Source organism: Lottia gigantea, assembly GCF_000327385.1.
Source record: "Lottia gigantea unplaced genomic scaffold LOTGIsca_17, whole genome shotgun sequence".
In the NCBI taxonomy this organism is placed as follows: Eukaryota; Metazoa; Mollusca; class Gastropoda; family Lottiidae; genus Lottia; species Lottia gigantea.
This window is the reverse complement of record NW_008708133.1, coordinates 2,175,323-2,198,087: the sequence shown is the minus strand read 5'-3', so window position 1 is coordinate 2,198,087 and position 22,765 is coordinate 2,175,323. Positions and strand designations below refer to the sequence as shown.

General features: G+C 30.8%; 1 protein-coding gene across 1 annotated transcript; it reads right to left on the bottom strand.

Moving 5' to 3' along the window:
* Positions 1 to 6,044: 6,044 nt before the first annotated feature.
* Positions 6,045 to 20,808, bottom strand: LOTGIDRAFT_231086 (hypothetical protein; the record flags this gene model as incomplete). The annotated part of the gene is made up of 13 exons (XM_009051705.1): positions 20,508 to 20,808; positions 17,832 to 17,881; positions 17,143 to 17,196; positions 16,809 to 16,959; positions 16,484 to 16,566; positions 15,291 to 15,353; positions 14,448 to 14,510; positions 12,207 to 12,455; positions 11,663 to 11,780; positions 9,978 to 10,135; positions 7,863 to 8,008; positions 6,684 to 6,877; positions 6,045 to 6,139 (listed from the first exon to the last, which is right to left on the bottom strand). The coding sequence occupies exons 1-13, from the start codon at positions 20,677 to 20,679 to the stop codon at positions 6,045 to 6,047; spliced, it is 1,596 nt and encodes a 531-aa protein (XP_009049953.1). The 5' UTR covers positions 20,680 to 20,808.
* Between the last annotated feature and the right edge of the window lie 1,957 nt (positions 20,809 to 22,765).

The window sequence follows — 22,765 nt, the reverse complement described above, 5'->3', positions numbered from 1 at the left end:
AGTAGGGGCAGACAGAGTAATGGTGGGAAAGCTTTCAGGGCTGTGATTCTCAATTTGGAAGCGCCATGGGCGTAAACGTCACATAAGGGTCTGAGCCCCAAATTCTTTTTTGAAAAAAATTAATTGTTTAATTTAATTTACATTTCAGCTGTATCTAAGATAGAAGAAATACCCTTTGGTTTACCAGACAGTGATAGACAGAAAGAGGAAGAAGGAGGATCAACATCTAAATTTATCCAACATAAAAACAAAATAGTACATAACAGAAACAAATTTCCTAAACAGAATGCAGTCAAACCTAATCTGAATAAAGCAAATAAATTCAGGAAAATTAACAATTTTAGTGGAAAAAAACAAAACTTTAAAGAGAAGGGAAGAAAATAGATGTATTAAAGCTTAAAACTTTAAATTGGTGTTGAGTAGTGTAAAGTGAAATGGGGATAATCACCCTTTCTTGATAATGCCAAGTTGTGTATCAAGGACTGAAATTTTGCAAGGACCAGCATTATACTAGTTAAGCCCACACAATTAGAGTGTACATTGCAGTCATACTTTCTGTTGTCGTGTCTGTTGACTTTGTTTCATATTCATTCTACGATTTTCTACTATAAGAGTCTTTGATTTTTATACGCCCACATCTCTCTATGTGGACGTATATTGTTGGCACCCCTGTCCGTCCGTCGGTCTGTCAGTCAACATTTGCTTGTAAACGCTCTAAAAACTAGAGTTTCTGATGGAATCAATATGTGTACAGATATTCATAAAACGAAGATCAAGTTTGAATTTGAGCTATTTTCAACTGTTAGAAGCAGAGTTATTGCCCTTGCCCCAAAATCTTGAATATGCTATTACTCTCTTAGTTTTCAACCGAAGTTTTCATAAAACTTAAAATGGATGTTATTGGACCTAAATCGAAAGTTTAGTTTACTTCTGATTTAATTTAAGGCTTTTTCAAGATTTAGGCCTCTTACGCCAGTTTTGAGGAGTTATCGCCCTTTAACCTCTATACAGTAACGTCTATCAACATCAATTGCTCGTAAACATTCTAAAAACTAGAGTGTTTGAAGGAATCAAATGAAATTCGGTTTACGCATACATATTCATGAAACGAAGTTCCGTCCGTCTATCAACATTTGCTTGTAAACGCTCTAAAAACCAGATTTTTTGATGGAATCAAATGAAATTCGTTATGTGCATACATTTTCATAAAACGAAGATCAAGTTCGAATTTGAGCAATTTTCGATTGTTAGAAGCAGAGTTATTGCCCTTGCCCCAAAATCTTGAATATGCTATTACTCTCTTAGTTTTCGACCGATTTTGATGAAACTTAAAATGGATGTTTCGTTTTTACCATCCGCATACCATGAAGGGCGTATATGGGTGTTGTCCACTATCTTTTCTCAATGAATTTCTGGAAACTTAGATTGAACATTTACATCGAAGACAAAAAAGGATTCAACTTGAAATTGGACCAGTTTTTTTTTTTAATTTATTCTTCAGACACCTGATCCTCGAAAAAACCTAGGGGTATTTCAAGCTTAAAATCAAACACGTCATCAACACTATGTTGTTTTATCTTATACATAAGTTCTTTACAATCATTTATGAAATACTGTCTCAAAATCGACAGCCTTATAAAGAGCAAAGGCAATAATGATTTTGAGTCATGGGTATTAATAAAATTTTACCATTTCAACGAAAATGATGGCCAAACAGACAAGAGTTAAAACAAGATAGTAACCAAGAAAGTCTTTACTTCTGTCCTCAGTGTTGCATTAATAATCGTTGACTTTTATTGAACAAACAGACCAAAACAATCTGCAGTTGATACTAGATACAAATTTATCACTAAGTACAATGTTAAAGATAGTGGACCACAGCCAACAGCCATATACGTCCACCGCGGCATGCAGAAGGTAAATATTAAAGATTTTGGGGCAAGGGCAATAAATCTGCTTCTTACACAATAGAGTCTACAGTTCTCATCTGATTTATATGAAATTTGGTGTGAATATTTAAAATGAGATCTTGGACAAGTTCCAATTTTCGATGAACGTTTTTTCAAGTATTGTACTTGACTGAGGAATAGCGTGTCAAAATTTGTTTGTGAACATGATAGACATTACAGTTTCATTCGATTTAAATGAAATTTGGTGTGATCATTAATTTTATAGTGATGAGATCTTGAACAAATTAGATTTTTGGTATGATTTGAAACAGATAGGTGACTGCCCTTGATATACTGAAAATGTTGCTAGGCAACCACTTGTTATATTCTGGCATCCTGATGGACATGCCGTCTAGTGTTTTCCTTGTCAAGAAAGCAGTTTCAAATATACAAACTGTCTCAGATAGTGGTGTAAAAACCAACAGTGAAACAGGCAGCAAGAAAAAGTATTAAGACAGATCATACACCCACGTTTATTAGTTTCAACTTTAGTTTAGAAGTAAAAAATATTTACACAATATACAAAAGAATAAAAACTTTAGCATACAATAATACTTAACATATACATTTTCTGAAAATAACATTTATTAGAAACTTGCCCACTTTTCCATCCAATCACATGACATTTTGACTGACAGCTAGCTTTAATTAATGTTTTATTTATAAAGTAATGTTAGATGTTAAGAAGTTTGTTCCTCTACTCACTTCTTAATCACAAAAATAGTACCTTATTTTACAGCAAATAATCAAGCAAGTAAAAATTTACTGTCAAAATATGGCTGAGTTAAATAGCAGTAAAGCCAACATAATGTTCTTGAAATTTTAAAATAGATAAATAGCTTCCACTGAAACCCACTCTATATTATAATAATTATAATTCTTAGTATAACAATATAAACCTTGCTATAAATTTACACACACATCAGTTGAAGAGAAATGTAGTCACCCATTCACACATAAATTCATGAAGCATGATTTCCTATATTTCCCTCAATAAATTAAAGCTAGCACTACAATATTATGTACAAAAATATAGTGAATCCCTTTCAATTCAAAATGTGTGCAATCTGATTGCAATACAGTCAAACATTATAGATACATCAATTTGTTCATTGCCTCATTAAACTACTTTAAATCAAGTTTCAATGAATATACTCTTGAAGTCTTAAACAGATAAGATTTCTGAGAAATGGGAGGGACATAAGACTATGACTCCTATGGCTTAACCTGGGTTATCTTAGAGATATTGATAGATAATTTATCTATCATTATCTCTTATACAAACTGACTACAGAGTGATAAATGGGTAACAATATTTTAATGTAATGTAATTAATTCTTTTAAATGCACAGGTAATAGGACAATGATATTAGAAGATTAGAAATGTACAACAAACATAATAGACATTTCACTAGGACAATACGAGTGAGTTGCTGAAATATGTGAAATATAGTAGATTTCTGTATACTTAAAAGGTTTAGGTTTTGAAAATGTCACTTTCTGGAAATAATTATTAACAATATTTAAATTTGATAATATCTTTTGAACATTATATTAGAATAACATAGATATAGTTTAACTATACAAATAATATTCTAAAATAACAACCAATAACAATCTCAAATCTAACTTTATTCTCTTTAACAAATACAAAACTACAATGGATTACACTTATGTTTCACTATTTTTTGATCAAATAATGTAACGTAAGTGTACACATTAGTACTTCTCACCTAATGATTTCAAAATACAACCTGTAGTAGATATACTGAGTACATAATTACATTAAACACCCCTTTGAATATTAACATATTAACGTTGACAGCAGAGTTAACTCCTCCTTGATGGTCTTGATATATATTCATCTATCTTGAAGTTTTAGTGTTAATATTGATTCCTATTCCAATCATTATAACACATTTTCACACCAAAATATCACAAGTTGATCTTTGTTTATTTCATACTCGGCAAAGCAGGATGTTTTTTACCTGCAAAATAGACATACAATTATATCATAAACATTAATAGACAAACTTACATCAAAATAGAATGTTCTAAACAGTTTTACAGTCAACAGCAGATGTTACTGTACATTCTGCTTAAAGCAGAATGTTTCAAACGGATTAGATTTAAATTTTAGATTTTTAAAAATCTGTTTAAAACTAAACTCCCTTCAATTCATAAACTCATTTGGACATATTTTAGCTATGTAAGATGCAAAATTTAAGATAGCTTGCCAGACAAGGTAATATATGCCCACTGGCAGCTTTGATTTTGAATAAAAATATTTGGCAGTACAGTAACAATCACCAGTATGAAATATTCATATACACTTTATCTGGCAATACTGAATAACAAACCAAGTTTGGTAAAATTTTGGCAATAATAATGCCTGTTAGTGTTTAAGGGCTAAAATTTGATTGCATTTTCAACAACGAGGTCAATAACTCCTATAAAACATTTTTTGTTTTTTGTGATTTTCGATAGGATTCATCCATTGGTTATAACACACAATCATCATATCAAGATTTGTGCCTTCTAGAGAGTTTACCAGCTAAAACTTGAAGAGGGCAATAAACTCATACTAAATATTTTTCGATTTATCTGATTTTTAATAGGGTTCATCCTTGGGTGATAAAGAACACTCAAGCCAAGTTTCGTCAAAATCCGTCAAGAATTGTGCCTTGTAGAGGATTTACAACCAATTGTGGATCCACCCACGGATGGACATGGGTGACAGCAATATACCCTACACATTTCATGTGGGTGTATAAAAATGGAAGGGATTATATATATATCAATATAGATAATAGTCAAAATTCAAACACATGCTTTCTGATGCAAATTCATGCACATTATCAGAAGGAAAGTGCTTATGTTTTAAATCTATATAATAATCACGATCAGCAAATCACTTAAAGAGAATTAGCACTGAAGGAGGAATTTTCATACAAATGTATTTAGAAAATATCACAAATAACAGAGTAATACCAAGATTCTATGTTCAATTAAAAACAGTGTCAAAGTACAAAAAAATATATATTTAGGATGACATATTTATGTATAGTATAAGGTCTTAATCTCAATTTTTCTGTTACAGGTTTATATATTTTCAGAAATTCACCTTGAAAGTATCGATGATGAATATTGTCTCTTAGAACATAATCTTATAAATTATCATCGCCATTTAAACCATGCCCTCATTTCACAAATAGATGGGACTGTGGCTCACATTCTCTGTTTTAGCTTCATATGTGATGGTGAATTATAACCAATAATGACAACATTTCTAATACAAGAGGGATTGCCCATACTCATGTAATATTTATGAATGTTTGAGAGAAAAATGTTAAAATGTCCTCAGAATGGTTTGAAAATCATGAACATTTATTAACTCGGATCTGACATTAAACCAGTTAGAAATATGACAATGTTTGTTGAATATACCATGAAGAATATTATTATTTAAGTGCTATATGTGCAAATTGTGCTTCTTGATATTAAAAGCTGCTATAGACTAATATATATCATGACCTTGCAAAGAGAAAATCTATATTAGCTATATTAGTTACTAATAGAATACACAATCATCTATTTTAGGATAGTAGTCTATACTTCCATTAACAATCATCTATTGAAAATGTTTATACATGTATTAGTAAGACTAAAAAAGGATTAGAAAACAAGAGAAAGGGACATGCATTAGCTATAGCATACACAACCATTTATAAACCCATATTCTTAATAACATATTTCAAATCAGATCTAGTGCAGAAAATGTCAAGATTTCTTGAGTACACACACCTGCATGTATGATTTTCTAACAAGACTATGGTTTCTAAGTTTGTGTGGAAATTACAAAACCTGTTAAAAATACGCCAAAATTGAACTGACCAAAATATAAGCATGTATCTATTTAAATATAGTTGAAATTTGCTGGCTGAAATACTGATTTCAAGGTGGTATAACAGAACAAGATTTTTTGTTAATTTGTAAAATCAACCACCTAAAATGACAGATTTGAAGTATGTATCAGATTAAAGGTACAGTGTGAATATAGCAGATAGTGGTCAGACATTAAGCCAACCTATATTTCTAATAGTGTTTCCCTTCCTCTTGTTCCTCTTCTTCTTCATTCATATCTTTATCATCATATTTATAATCTTCATTATAATGTTTATCATCTTCATCTACAAATATTTACACCTAGCTAAAGTACACTGTGTTTTCTTCAACTAGAATGTCTAACTCAAATTAAATCTTAAAATCATGCTTATATACCATCAACATCTTTAGATCCCTATATTTCATCTAAGAGAGGAGCAAGAATCTGTTGGTCATTGGTTTTATTATTATAATATACTGTAAGCCTTGTACTATCTTATTAAATAGTGGTCAATATTTTGAAGATATATTGTACCAAACAAGAAAGATTCATAATAATTAATATCAAAATATTGGATCATCAAGGTCATAGCCTTCAATTAATATTAACTAAAACTTAACAACAACATTTTATTAAGTTCTTTTGACTTCACAAATATTTAGTAACTAGTTTACTAAACTAATTAATGTAAGTATATTTTGTCCTATTCATTACAAATATTGTAAACTATGATTCAATAAAAACATCTAATTGATAACTAGCTACTATCTGGTAATTGAGCATGAAAGAATATGATATGCTCACTTTATTAAATGGCAAGTAACACTATTTGTAACTGCTTAACCTACCTTCATTTTCTATTTTTACTTTTTCTTGTAAATCTAAATCCTTATTACCATGATCAAAATTAGGTATAGCCATTTGATTGATTTGATTATTATTATCATCTACACCATGATTGTCTTCTGCTGCATGATTCTCATCATTTAGCAATAATTTAGGTTCTTGTACTTGTAATCCTACTGGCCCCTCATGTTTTAATCTAAAATAAAAGTTGAAATCATTTTAAACCATACATTACACTTAGTAGAATAAGCCTACAGCTATTTATCATTTCTTATCAATCCATCATTTTGGTTGAAAAATTTAGTTAAAAAAGGGATTCAAACGTACTTAATAAAACATGAACCGACATGAAACGAGCAGGAAACTACCAAAGAAAGTGTGAAACAAGCAGGAAACTACCAAAGAAAGTGTGAAACAAGCAGAAACCGTGATAAATTCTAATCAAGCTAAAAAGGCCAAGCAATTAATTTTTAAAAAAATATGCATTTGTTTGAGGTGCACATAATGATTCTTAAAATCATGAAAAATTATAATGGAACTTCTTGATATTTTTAATTACCTTCATGTCAATTACTATTTTCTCATTTCTCTTTAAAAATATGTGTAAGCTCTTTTTTGAAGACATTTAGGGGAATAAGGCCACCATTCATAATTTTTCACAATCAGTTTTATGTCTCTTAAGATGACATTGAGCATATTTGTTGACTTTTTACAAACTTAATTTATCATAACACAATAACAATATATTGTTACAATGTATTAGCAAAGTTATATATCAAACTAAATTAAGTGCACTTTTCTCAATGTATATTTTCTTAAAATGAAGTACATGTTCGGCCTGATTAGCATGCTTAGAATTCATCGCAAAATAGTTTGAGGGCATTTCCTGTAGTTCTTCCTGCTCTGTTCCTGGAATTTCACCTTTTTTCTTTCCTGGTTGTTTCCGGTCAGTTCATATCTGTTCATGTTTCAGTAAGTACAGGATTCAAACCATGTTTCTGATATTGAGTCAGTTTGTTAATAAGCAACATATATATCTAATGGAATTTAGTTTAATTGCCTTGATAGAAGTCCTGTCTGAAACAAAATGTTCTTACTGAAAAGATCAAAGATTTATCACAGATCAAAAAGGAAAGTGAATACTAAATTCTTTTCAATATCAATGAAATACATGATAATACCTATTATCATGATGGTCTTTATCAATATTATGTAATGTTCTAATGTTAACATCAGCTGCATTCTCCTTTAATATATCTTCATTGATTTTAAAATCTGGTTTAAATATCTGTTCATGTTCAACTAATTCATTCTTAACTTCACCATTCTGAAATACACAATTATAACTTGCTAATATCAAACATACACAATATTAATAAACCAGTTAGTTACACCATCTTCTAGTTTGAGTGGGTGTATGGATACATTTGAAGTATCTACATATATGTTTATAAGTTACAACTGAATTTATGGTGCAACTTTTTAAAAATAAGACCATTTCTTAAATTAATTACAAGCAAATAAAGTTAAATGACATGGAAAAACCAGTAGTTGTTTATCATACTGTAATAAATAAAAAAAAAGAAACATTAATAGTTAAGTGGACAAAAGGGATGTTCAGTAGACAAACTAAAGTGACCAAAGCCTGGGTTATCCTGTCCACCCATCAGTGATCATTTCATTTGGGCTAAAATTTAACATACTAAAATATAAAAGTTAAAAAAGAAATAGGTATTGAAATTTATTCTATTATAATACCAGGAATATTTTAACAGGCCAGGATAACAATTGTAATCTTCAGATAAAAAACACCTAACCACTAATCGATAAAAAAATACTTACTACACAAAATCAACTGAAAGGGATATAGTCATGTAAATATTAAATGCTAATAGATCTCAATTTTAGTTATTATTTGAATTCTTAATTAAGCTTCTAAATAAATTTATTACAAATTAGTGACCCTTTTATATACACATGAGAGAATTCTATTGACATCCATAAAATTATAACAGTTTACACTCCTACAAATAATTGATTCATGCTTCAGGTGTTGATTTTGAAAAATTCTCTGAAATAGCTGAAATTGAGCTATATTAGCTGTTTAAATAAATATTCAGACTATCAGTTTCAATATGTTTATATCCCTGTCACCAAACTATAAATTATTTTTACCTCATCTGTGTCACTTAAGTCTCCTGTTGAAATCTCCAAAATAGACAATCTGATAGGGCACTTTATATATTCAAACAACATATGATAAATTAATTAAATCACCTATTCCCTACGAGAAATGTACAGTGACACCTCGCAGAAAACTCCCAAAATGACCACCAACTGATTAATACAACTGATTAATACACCAGTATTTATTTTCATATCTTTGGTAATTTGCAGGTAGTAAACAGTATTCATGTCATAGGATTGGAATTAAATTTATTTATATGAAAATTGGTTCGCTGATGCCAGGTATTGTTCTAAAAGAAGTAAAAATTATTGCTGTTCATGACAGAGTTTTGAACATATTGTCCTTTCTGATGTGATATGTTGCTATCATTAACAGATAAGTGTACTTCAGTGAAAATTCCTCAGGAACAAAATACTATGAGAATAATTTTAAAGTCCAACCATAACCTTTCATTCTTTATTAACCTTTTGACAAAATTGAAAACATAACAAAAACACATCTACATTACTTAGTCCTGGATATTTACAAAGACAGCACAATGACAGGTCCAGTTGATAACACAATAATTCACAGAATAATAAAGACAACAGAAACACAAACAACACATCTGACTATGAACTATTGAGCTGGTTCTTGCTTCTGCTGAAAACGAAAAAATCAAAGAACCCAAATCATTAGATAGTTTCAATCAAATTAGCTTCAAGGATTTATACTGTAAAACTACAAATGAAGCTAAATCATGAGTCAACCTTATTGTAATCAGGTGATTTTTTGGTTCACAAAACAAAGTTGGTTAGTTGAAGTTTACCCATTAATTAGTCAAAACATTTTACAAAAAATACTAGATTTCACTGGAACTACTGCAAAAGTTTTTTAAAGTTTAAATGTTGTCACTGTTTTGTTGTTAACAAGACTCAAATTTATATCCACAAGAACTAACTGTTGCTTGCATATTGTGAAAGCTATAACAAGATAATTTTTATGTAGTTCTTTTGCTTTCGTAATATGTATGATTAAAAAATTTATAATTGGTTTTTGATTTTGTAATAGCAGATTTTGAAGAGTTATTTATCATTAATCAAACCTGATCAGAAATCTTTCTACTTACCTTTGAATCTTTATCTTCATCATCACCAGCACCTAAAGCAGGAGCATCAGCATCAAGAGGGGGCTGAACTTGATGATGGACATCTGCTACACCTTCTTTACCGATATTATTTCCATCTTGTTGAGCTGCACCACCTTGTAAATTAGCCAACTGGTCACCTACAGTAAAGTTTTGTATCATAAAAATATTTGATTTAAGGCCCGACCAAATGGATTGATTGGTCGACGGATTCGCTGCACTCAAATAATGCAATTTTTTTTTTTTTTTTTTTAATAATAACAAAAATGGCCGCTCGTCATTTTTCGTATCAAAATCCGTCGACAGAAAAATTTCATACTATCGGCTTCGACCATAAAAATATAATGATTAAACCTCTAAGTTGTTATAGTCCAAACAGCAAAATAGAGTCAGCGACAGCGTTACCCAGCATGTTATTTTATTCTCACGTGGATTAACAAGTCAAATCGCCCACCCTAAACCTAGTCCCGTTGAACAAAATAGTCATGTCATCTTTTTTATGATCAATTTTCCCTAAAATATTTTAAAGAATGGACTATATTTTGTCTTATAAATACTAATAGCAATGTTACAATTACAATATCACACGGCATTGCGACAAATGGTGGTCCGGTGCCAAATGTTACACAATGACTGACGGAGATGGAGATCACGGAAATTGCCGAATGCTTGACTGGCTGCATAACATATTTGAAATTAATCGAATCTGGCTATTTTAATTTTAATGTTTGAGAAATTCATAAATCTATCATCTGCTTTTAAAATAGCAAATTTAAACAAACAAACAAAATTTCTGTTGTATAAAAGCAAGTAACCAAGTCAATTGAGTCTGGTAAATCGAATATGCTAAAAATTAGTTATCTCCCATATAGGTTGCATGTTAGTTTACTCACCCGAGCTTACTTGCGTCTGACCCGAGCCCTTTCTTTTACCGATTCAAATCATGTTTTTTGTTTGAGAACTCAATGTATTACGGATGTTGCATTGAAAAACAACGAAAAATTTATTTAGTGGATAGTGCATATTATATCGCTAGATATTTTTTCATCTTATTTGTAACTAATTTTTCAACTGTATGTTTGCAACCTCTGACCAGACGTGAGTAAAGTCTCAAGACAAATGCGCTAAATATTACTATTGCCGCAAATTTGGAATTTTTTTTTATCTGTATGCCATTTTCATGTGTGATTTCCCTAAAAAATGGCTTAAGAACACTTGTACCCGATACAGCTATTATGGCTGAGACTTTACTCGCATCTGGCCTTTTTCGAAAGGTGTTAATATTAAAAAAAAAAAAGCGCTTGTATTTTGACACAAAATAATCCGCAGAACAAAAATATTTTCCTTAAAATTTGAGCGTCAATGTCATAAAAGGGGAAGGGATGAGGTAATAAGGTATATGATCTGTTTCTGTTCTCTGTTTGTGTAGAAGGAAAGCAATTAAATAGTGAAATTTACAAAAAATTACAGGCAATTTGTGGCACGATTCAATAATGTTAAATGCCAGCCAAATTGATATCAACAGAATATAGTGCTCTAAGTATTTTTCAAGATACTGTTGGTAAATAATTAAAACATGAGTTTACCATAATGAAACTTGCTTTTTAACATATAATTATTCCTTAAATTTATTTTTAGAAGTTAAATAATTTCAGTTTTACACATACCAATCTGTCCTACTTGTTGATCTATTTGTAAAACTTGATTCTTGGCATCAACTAATAATCCATCACCAACATTTTGTTGTCCATTATTAACTTGTTGTTGACCACCCTGATTTACTTGCTAAATGTAATTGAAAGTCACAACATGAAAGTTTAACAGTGTAAATCAAAACATACTTTTTTCGTATCAATATAAAGTGCATGTAAAACGTCCTGAAGTTTTGTCTTTGAATTTTTGGTACTAAAAGAAGGTAATTTTCAAGTGAATTTTCAGGGAAGGAAGTGTGTCTATTTTAAAAGTAAAAAAACTGAAACTTATATTCCTATAGACCCGAACTTTTGAATAAGATTCTCAAATCATTATTGCAATTTAATTTGTTCTGTGAAATTATTTATTTATTCTATGAAGGATTTGTGTTTATTATATGTACCACTTTTTTATTCTGATACAGTCTCTAAGGCAATCCGAGCCAGTGTTTTATAGCTTGTCATACTACAATTGTATCCTGTTTTGATGGAATAAATGAGTAAATATGTTGGAACTCACCTGCATGTTTTCCTGTTGTTGATGCTGCTGTTGCTGTTGTTGATCAGCTGGATTTGGTACATCTTTGACTCCATCTATGCCAACAACTGGTTGATTTGGTTGTTGTTGATGGGCTTGCTGGTCTACAATAGGTTGTTTTGCATTTCCCACAGGCTGTTGTGCGACTACTAGAGGTTGTTGTTGAATAAGTTGATTCCCTCCTTCTTGTTGTTGCACTTGTTGTTGGTTTACAGCAGCCACATTGGAATTCTGAAATAATACACAAGAGTTATATTACTAATTTTATAAATATGTTATGATATATATTAAAATATCAGTCTAAGATGGCAGGTTTATAGTACCTGTAAATTTTTGAAGTTCAGAATCATATGACTGTAGCAAAAACATTTTGTTGGAAAAGCTGCCAGTGGAATTTAAGTTATAATTTACTCTTGATAAAAATAGACATTGAAAATATGTCATTTAGAAATTACGCCTACAAACATCTTCCTATTGTCTTTATAACTTGTAAATTCATTGTATAAATAACATATATATATATATATAAAATATGTTATATATGCAAGACCAGCTGTTTCAATTCATACTGATTGATTTTCTTTCAATGAGTCCACATAAATATGGCAGATTATTCATATTTCATCAGCTATAAAATTGCAATTTTCATGATTTCTTGATGTAAAAAGTTTTTGTTTTGAAATTAGATTAGTAAGCTGTATTATAAATACTGTCAAACAATTAACATCTACTTTTTAAGTATTTTCATACATTATCATATTTAATGTAACGTGTGATATCATTATTATGATTAAGCAAGGAGAAGTCTGCACTTTCCAACAAGATTCAATACAAAAACTATCCACTTATGTTTAAGGAGTTTAAGTAATAAATATACCAAATATGAAAATTATAAGCTACATTGGACACATTATAAACTTGTCTAGAACAAATACAATTAGTTTTACTTGCAAGCAAAGTGAATTGTTCTTTTTTTAAATTTTTTCCACTAACTTAACGCTTATAAATGATGCATTATTGAAGTTTTTGACTCTTTTCATATACCTAAATTAAGTTGTTATTAAAAGCACACCATGCACTTTTTCATTGCTTTCGAATCAGCATTCATATTGAAATAACATGCATGAAATATCAATATCATACATTATAGCAATATAAAATAAGTAAAAAAAACCTTTTATCAAAAAGCAAACATTCAGATTGAGTAAACCTTGAGTTTGTTTTAATTTATCTAATACTGTTAAAACTGTTTGTCGCACTTCAATCTTAACTAGAATTTAAATATCATATATACAACTCTCAAGTGGCAAAAATGAAAGATTTTCTATATTATGGTGTCAAATGTAGACTTAAATTGCTCTTAAAAATCATGCCATAAATATTGTCCTACACAATAGTATATTTTTTCTATCAAATAATAAACCAATTTTCAATATGATCAATTAACTATGACTAAATATCAAATGTAACTAAGTGATAATAATTCATCCTAATCTGTGAATTTGCATATCTTCAGTTATTTCTTTATTTTATTTTCTATTACCATCAATCAAATGAACTATAATATTACCTTACTCGCCGACATCAATGAGGTCAGAATTTCACATTTACTACAACTATTTCATAAGTTTGCATTTTCATAAACCAAAAGGTAATCAAAGATTCTATTTTGGAGTTGAAATTTCAATTTTTGTGCAAAACTCAATGCCTTTAGTATGTAAATGAAGCTTAAACAAGATATTTTGTTAAATGCACACATTAGATAGACATTAATTAAAATAATTCAAGACTTGTACATCCTATTAATCACTTGAACACATCTCTCCATTTGATAGTACCGCTTGTTGGTATACTTATAGCTCTTAAATAATATTTTCTAAGACAAAGTATGAAGGATATAGAAATAAGACAGGCATGAAAGAGAAAAGGCAGATCTTGGAAGGTGACAAGTCATAAGTACTAACAAGATCAGACAAGAAAGAATGGATTGACCTTTAAAGTGTTTTCATAAAAGCAAGAGAAAATGTAAAGATAGCTTTCCAGACAAGCATTTACTACACATTTTTGACGTGATAGACATAAAAGATTAGAAAACCTCTTACAGTCCTTTGAACAACATAGTGGATAAGCATTGACAAAAGCAATGATCTTTGGAAAAGGAAGTGATATCTTAGATGTGAATGCAGCTGTCTGTACCAAACCACAAAATAAAACGAAATTAACCTTTACTTGGTTCAATTGTTGTCTTAAACCTTCTAATTGGGTAGAATCTTGTTGATGTTGATGCTAAACAAAATAAATCAAAATTAAAAGTCAAACTGAATGGTTTAAATGAAATATTTAAAGAATAAAATCAATTATTAAAACCACAACCAACACATTATCATCACCTTCACCTTAATTCATTGAGAATCACACTAACACATTCTATATTTAGCTTTATTTTCTTCTTCAGGTCATTTGACTTGCATGAAAATTCGCTTCATTTTCGTGAAATTATAGAGAAATTTCAATTGGCTTTATGATATAGACAGTAAAGAATTTTAATATCCCAAAATCATTAACAAATTCAACATGCCCTGAATAAACGTTTTTGAATTCAATGCTATTATAATTTGCTCTTCTATTTTGTAAAATTCTAGAATTGTTCAAATTGATGGATTCACTACCAACTAATAAAATCAGCCAAAATGAAACAGTAGTTCTTTGAAGTTATAAATCTTATAAATGTACAATCTTTAACAAATTAAAAAAGCTTGATCTGACATCAAAGTACTATTCACACCATTTCATACTTTATAAATGAATAAACATTCTATCATGCCAATCAATTGTTCAAGAATGATATTAATACATCATGCCCCCACTTCTTACCACATTCTTAGATCTAACCACTATTTTATTGATCTTATCTTAGCCATAAGAAATGTACACAAATTTATCTTTATGATCTTGTATCAATACCATTGTATAATAATGCAACAGTAGTCTTTTTTATATCTTTTAACTAAGATTAGATCATAAATTGCATCAGTTATAAAAGCTGAGAAGAGAAAGTGATAAAACCTTGAGTTTGACAAGTTCCTGATCTAGATTGGTGATAACTGTTTGATCATATTGTATTTGGCCCTGAGGTAAATAATATGTATAACATTTATCTAAATAATTAAGGTATTAAAGTAAGAAGATAGCTTGCGAGGCAAGGTAACATACGCCCACTGACAGCTGTCAGAAATGATAAAACAGTCTTTAGTGACTAAAGTACAAATTTTCTCATATTGAAGAAATTTGTTTAGTTTGAATTCAATTACATATATAGATATGCCAGTTATTTATGCTGAGTAACTTCTAAAAATCAATAACCCAAATACAACAAATAATCAAATCACACAGCTCTAATCAAGGGAAAAAACAACTTTTGACTCGTGTTTACAAAGTCAATGGCAATAACTCAAAAACCGTTCATCGAAAATGCATCAAGTTAGAACTTGTCCGAGATCTTATCAATTCCAATGATCACACCAAGTTTCATCAGAATCGGTTGAAAACTGAGCTTGTGCTCAAGAACAAACTTTGACACGTTTTAACAAAGTCAAGGGCAATAACTCAAAAGCCGTTCTTCGAAAATATGTCAACCGAGATCTTATCAATCTAAAGCATCACACCAAGTTTTATCAAAATCAGATGAAAACTGTAGTCTCTATAGTGCTCACAAAAAATGATGACGGACGGACGGACCGACCGACGGACACGGGCGACGACAATATACAACCATATATTCATGTGGGCGTATAATAAAATATAATGCTATAAAAGTAGGATAAATGGAAATTAAATGATGGCTTTCCCTCTGCTCTCATTAGTGGGCAATTTCACTTTAAGATTTAAAAAATCCATGCCTTTTCCTCTTTAACTTCAGAAAAATATCAGGATAATAGTGAAAAACAGTCAGATATTCCACATTATGAACATTAATATACAATTAGCAATGATGTTAATCCTTTACATCCTAAGATGTCGAGCATTGGTATATTTGTATAGCATTCTCAACTACAGAAGAGATGTCCTACTTTCCAAAAAATTCATATAGCCACAGTATTCTCTTCTTTGAATAAGAGGAAGTTTATTTTTTTTTTCAGATTATCAGTGATTATGATGTGATGATTTTGAGTCTGAATATGCGTAAAAAATGATAAAGTTGATGGCTTATGGTTCAATTCTGCAAAAATATATTAAAGTTGGGTAAAAATTTTACTAACCTGACTATTTTGTAGTTGGGTTTTCAAACTAGAGATTTCATTCTGTAATTGTTCATTCTGGCGTTGATAATTTGCTACTTGATCTACAAACATTGTGAATAAGAATAAAGTTGAAACAACTGCCATATCCTTTAATAATCATACAGAAGGAGGTAAACCAAAAAACAAAAAGAATCATTATCAGATCAACCTACATAATGTATACTATTCTTTAACCAACAATTTACCTGAAACATCTTTTAGAAATGTGTAAAAATCACACACTGATCACTGTTCGAATCTGAATACAGGTTAAACTTTTACAGCTTGTTAATCTAAAGCATACCCTTTATGGAAGCAATTTCTAATTCTTTCTCTTGTTTTAATTGCTGAAATTCTTGACTACGTTGAGATTCTATATGACTCTGATCATCTTTTAGTTTTTGAAGTTCTTGTTGCAGCCTGCCATTTTCAGCTTCCATTTCTTCATTACGACCCTATAATTACAAACACCTTATCATATATTAAGTAAATATTTTGAAAAATATACTGGTAGCTAAAATTATGCCCCATTGCAAATGTTTTGGTCATTGGTGAAAAAAGCTTTTTCCACATGACATCAATGCTTTGAATTGAAATTGACAACTTTACTTTAGTTAATAAAAAAGTTTTAAAATCACCTTAAGCATTTTCTGTTGTTGATTCAAAGAGTTAATCCTACTGACAAATTCTTGCTGTAAATAAAAAATTACATGATTTCTTTGATAATCCCACATTCTTTCTTCTCAGGAAATGATCATAATACAATAGTGTCCATTGAATGAATGAACCAATAAAAAAATTTCTCAAATTAGGATAACATAGCTTCAAGAGAGTCACATTTATCAACAAAGGAATTGTCATAACACTTGTAAATTTTTCTGTTTAAATTGTCAGGAACTAAAACGGTTATTGTCTGAGTAAAGTAAAAATTGTCTCTGCGTCTCTGATAAAAAAATATAAGTGTAAGTAAGTCTACATCGAAAAGACACATATATCCTGCCTAGAAATTTCAACCAAAATGTTCCATATATTGGCTGAAAATTGTCCTCCATATAAAGAAATATTTAAAGACATACTGTGATCTTATGTTTATATTTTCTAATTACAAAAACATTCTAAAGCTAACAATACTATTTTGAGGCTGTTATTCCAAATCTCAAAAATGTAATGGAAAAAATTTCAAAAACTTTAACTTTGCTCAGACTCATAACTGTATATAATGTGAATGTTGCCATTGTTATTACAAGTCAGAACCTCTACCCAAAAGTAAACCTAGAAAATCTGTTCAAGATATTCATACTTGATTACAATACAATCAAATACTTACTCTTTCACTTTCACATCTCTCTTGTAAATCATCTTTAGCTTTCAACACATCTGAAATTATAAAGTGTACAAGCTGACACTTTTAACTTAATTTGAATTTAGGATAACATATAACTAAGAATAAGACATGGATTCTGCTAGTTATCAAATGGCATACACAACATAGTTGAAAGTTTTTTTCTGTACATATATGAAATGGAGAATATATTCAATTCAAAGCTCAAATAGTTCATGTCATTGACTGTGATTTTTACTACGTATTAACAGTCTGTAATGATAGTATCGTATCTAGCTCATGAGAGCCAATAAAATGGTCCCAGGGTTCATACAGCACTTTGCCTCAAAAATTCAAAGACTTGTCAAGGACTCTGGGCTTTGAAATTCAAGGACTTTTCAAGGATATTAGTCTGACAGAATACACATGTACCTAACTTCTGAAATGTGAAATCAATAAAGATAGTTAATATTTTGTCAATGAGGTTAATGATAAAAAATGGCGGAAAACGGAATAGATGGGGAAGAGTTACTTTTGAGAGGAGATAATACGAATTATTTTAAGTCAATCATTTATTCATTCTTACATAATAACATTGTACAACAATAATTTGTCATTCACACCAATATATATTCATTTAAACAGCAACCAAGCGTCCTATCTCATTTAACATAGAATTTAGTGACAGAGATCCACTATCATATCGGTCCCAAATAGCCATTACATCTGAGTGTTGATTCCTGGTGTGTTTTGACTGCATTCTCTTTATCTTCTTTTCAGATACCAGCCTCATGGTCATATAAACTAATTTGGCCTCTTTATGCAAGAGAGATACCAACATATAAAACTGCAGAAACCCCCTCTTGGCACGTTGGTTGAGACGGGTATGCCAACCTTCAACATCGTTGTTGGTCCTCACAACCAACCTCATGACCATATACCGACCAATCATACACTGACCATACAGAGTTTGCAATCCATGTTGATTCCAAATAGGATAAGAAAGAAATGATAGTATCAGAAGTTGCATACCTATCTTTTAATCTCTTAAATGCGGCCACAATGTGCTCCGCTGGCAAATAAGGCAAATCTAAAACTTTGCGAACGATCCTGTAAATGGAATCTTTTCTACAATAGGCTGTGTAGGAAGCCATTTGAATAGATTCAAATGATTTGCCTCTGATCTCTCCTTTGATTGAAAGATTGCTCACGCGTGTTTGCATTGTTAATTAATTACTGTTATATGCACCGCTCATATCCGTTGATTGATCGCTCACTGCCGAAACCAGATATTGCCGATCGTAGGAATTATGAACGATAATTAAAACTAAAAGATAGTGTACCAAAGAAAGTCTTTATTTCAATATATTCAGTCAAATAACCTAATTTCGTGGAAACCTATTATTCGTGGATTTTCCGGAAATGTTTAATAATTTACATGAGCGACCTTGCGCGACCTCCACATTAGTTTTAATAAACATGGGTTTTCTGTACAATATCAGCTAGAATGAATCCAGTAGTTTCAAGCAAGGTAACATGTATTAATGTATACTTTGACAAATACAAAATGGCGGATTTCACTTATTACCAAAGGTCACCATTTTTTATCAGCCGAATTTCCTTATAATCCCAAGCGATAATCGGAATTCCAAGTGTCGTCTGCTAGAATGTAGTCCAACGAATGAAGTCACGTGATCAACTAGCGGATTCCGTGTCAGCAGAACACACAAAGTGGACTATATTCTTATGTTGTTTCAGTGACTTTTATCAATAAATCACGCTACGTATCTTATTTTGTCAGTCACTATTTTTATTTTAAATCGTGGTTCTTTCTCACTAGTTATAATGAATTGATATTAAAGATAAATACTAAGAGAAGTTAATTATACCACCCGGTATCCATACAACGTGTTTTTTTAGACTTATTTATAGATCAAACATTGTACACGAAAATAGGTGACGCATTCTGCCGCCGTTGCCGAGTTGGTTGCTCATGAAATATGGGTCATAGGATTCATAAAGAAAATCGAAATAAACCAATTTTAATTATTTTGTAGAGTAACTGAGGGAACATCTAAGACACAAAAAAAAATTTAGTTTTTTTAACTTTGACAAAATTCGGTGTTGAATCCTTATATCCACGAAAATAGGTTACACCACTGTAATAACTTATAAAGAATATTGTTTTAGACGAGTAGTCTCAAGGTTTTTAGACGAGTTCACTCTTGCTGTGGAAGAGTCCTCTCAGGGTTGTAGACGAGCTCACTAAACACCAAAAACATACACAATTTGACTCTACTTTTGAAGAGAAAATGGGTTTTTTTATGTTGTTTTCAAGGCAACGGACGGAATTCAAGGGTTTTTCAAGGCTGGCCTTCAGGAAAATGGCAAAATTATATTATTTTCACTTTACGCAGATCGATTAAAAGTTTGCAATACAAAAAAATATAACTAGATCTAGATGTTGACATTAATGAACATGTGGATAAGTAGATACACATCGGAAAGCTGAAAGAAAACGTGACCTTAAATATAGATTCTCGTTTTAAGAATTTAACTAAGTAGTCAGGGAGTAATTCTAGTAGGTCCACGGCCCCTATTATGTGATACATGCAAGAAGAAAATTGTATCATGCTATCTTTGTCAATGCATTACTGCAAAAATCATTGAAAATTTAGTTACCCTGGAGTTGACTGACTTTAGTTTCCTCTTCTCTTCGGTAGCGTTCGGCTTGGTTTTGAGCATTTCGTAATTTGTCAGTGGTTGATGTATAAATGTATAAAATATAGACAAAACTAACGAAAATCAAACCATAAAAGATCAATTTGACAGGTGGTCCAGATCTGCCACTCATTATTGATGCGGTGATTTCATGCAACAACAACGAATCTCGAAGTTAGAAGTTGTTTATTACAAATAAAAACAGCAATGTTTACACGTTTCAAGTTGTCCACCAAAACAATATGGCGACGTGTCAATAGGCGTTATGGGATAGCAAGTGCCCTGAATGTCGAGGACGTTTAGAAATGAAATGTAACCAAGTTGTCGTTGTCGTTGTCGTTTGAAATTTACTGATGGCCTAATTTTCATTCATTCAGTCTCAAAGTGGTCTCCTAATTTGATAACCTTTATTGGATGTGATTTTTTTTATATAACTGTGTCCCTGTTTATCCAATGTTAACGTGGAGTATATTTTGAGTTTTCCGACTCTCTGTGGTGGGTCGTAGTGTCAGAGGTGAGCCAATCAACTCCACATTCTATTTGTAATCAGACTACATTGCGAAAAGAAATCTATTTGGTTAGTAGTATATTATAATGATAGGTATTTTATAAAATTGGTTACATTTTAGTCCCATATTTATTGCCTTTTAGATTTCTTTGCCAATTGAAGGTTGAGACAAATTAACCGAGTCAACTTAGGTAATTGGAAATGGCGACGGAACCAGAGCAAATGCAGATAATTTTCCCTTGAATATTGGCACTGTTTGGCACCGTAACACAGTTCAAGAAAATATAATTTTATTTTATTCCTGCCATATTTATAGACTAGAATTCGCATACAATAGCCGATGGTAAGTATAGAATCAGATTTTACAAACGTTTCTCTGTGACCTGTCAATTTTAGGATTAAGCTTAGTTAGGCCTACACTCATTCACACAAACAAGTCACTCTCAGTCATTCAGTATTGACTATTCAGTAATGCTTGTCATAGTAAGCAGTCATAGGACCTATTACGATTGTCCAAAGATCTACCTATATTCCACTCTGTTACGGTTGTTGACTGGAGTTGTGTGAGGAAAATCTGGCCCTGTTTTATGAGGATTTTCTGCAAGGTGCAAGGTTTATAACCTATTTATCTACCTCAGAAGGGCCAGATTCTCTAAACCCTGATTTATTTAGAAAGATAGATATTTTTGAAGTCACAATATCATTACTTACATATGGACAAAGTGTGTAAATTTGTGAATTTTAAGCTTCAAATTGCCTTTTTTTTTAAATAAGCCTTAAGATGGGTTCCCTTACTTTTTAGTGTCAAAGAAAGCAAACTATTTGATAAATTTGTGTTTGAAATGAATTATCATGTATTCGTAATCATATCATTTTTTTTCTTATTGCATATGATTAAGAGTTTTAACCAATCATAAATGTTCATATATGTACAGTCTGGATGAACAAAAAAATACATTTTGACCCCTCTTGATTGGTCACTCATTGTAATTCTGCTGGTAATTCTCTTCTAATTTAGCTAATTATGAATTAATTATGGCCATGTGAGACAAACTGGTATTTTTCCAAGTCATTAGAACACTTCAACTTTCTATTCATATAAGTATTAGCATTTTCATTAATGAAAATAAAGGAACCCATCTTTAAGCTATTTGGATTAAGTTTTTATCATAGGCTTTAAGACCTACATGACACAGCAAAAATAAACAAATCTATAATGAGCGTTAGGCCCACATAGGCAAAATAATTCTAGAAATAATGCCTGACATCTAGGGGCTCAAAAACTTTAATATTGTCATTCTTCAGTTTGATTGGATCAAATATAATGTCAAGGCGAAATGGTGTTTGAAATCAAGGATGCGAGCATGATCTCACCCCTCTAAATTAATTTTACTGGTAGGCCTACATCTTGCATGTAATACCAATATTAAAAAACCAGTATGTTCTGAAACCAATATTAAATAGTAAATAATATGTACTGACAATGTAATTCATGACATCTAAAAATTCTCCAGTCCAATCATTACTTGCATAGAAGGAAATGAAAAATAATTCTCCTGTAACACCCTTACAAAGTATAGAACTGAATTTGCCACTTTATGATATGGAAAGACTTGTAATAAGTAAGCGCATTATGCACGGTGGGTTCATTTTGCCGCATTGCCCAACTTGCTGCATCATGCCCAACTGCACAAAAACGACTTGTAAAACG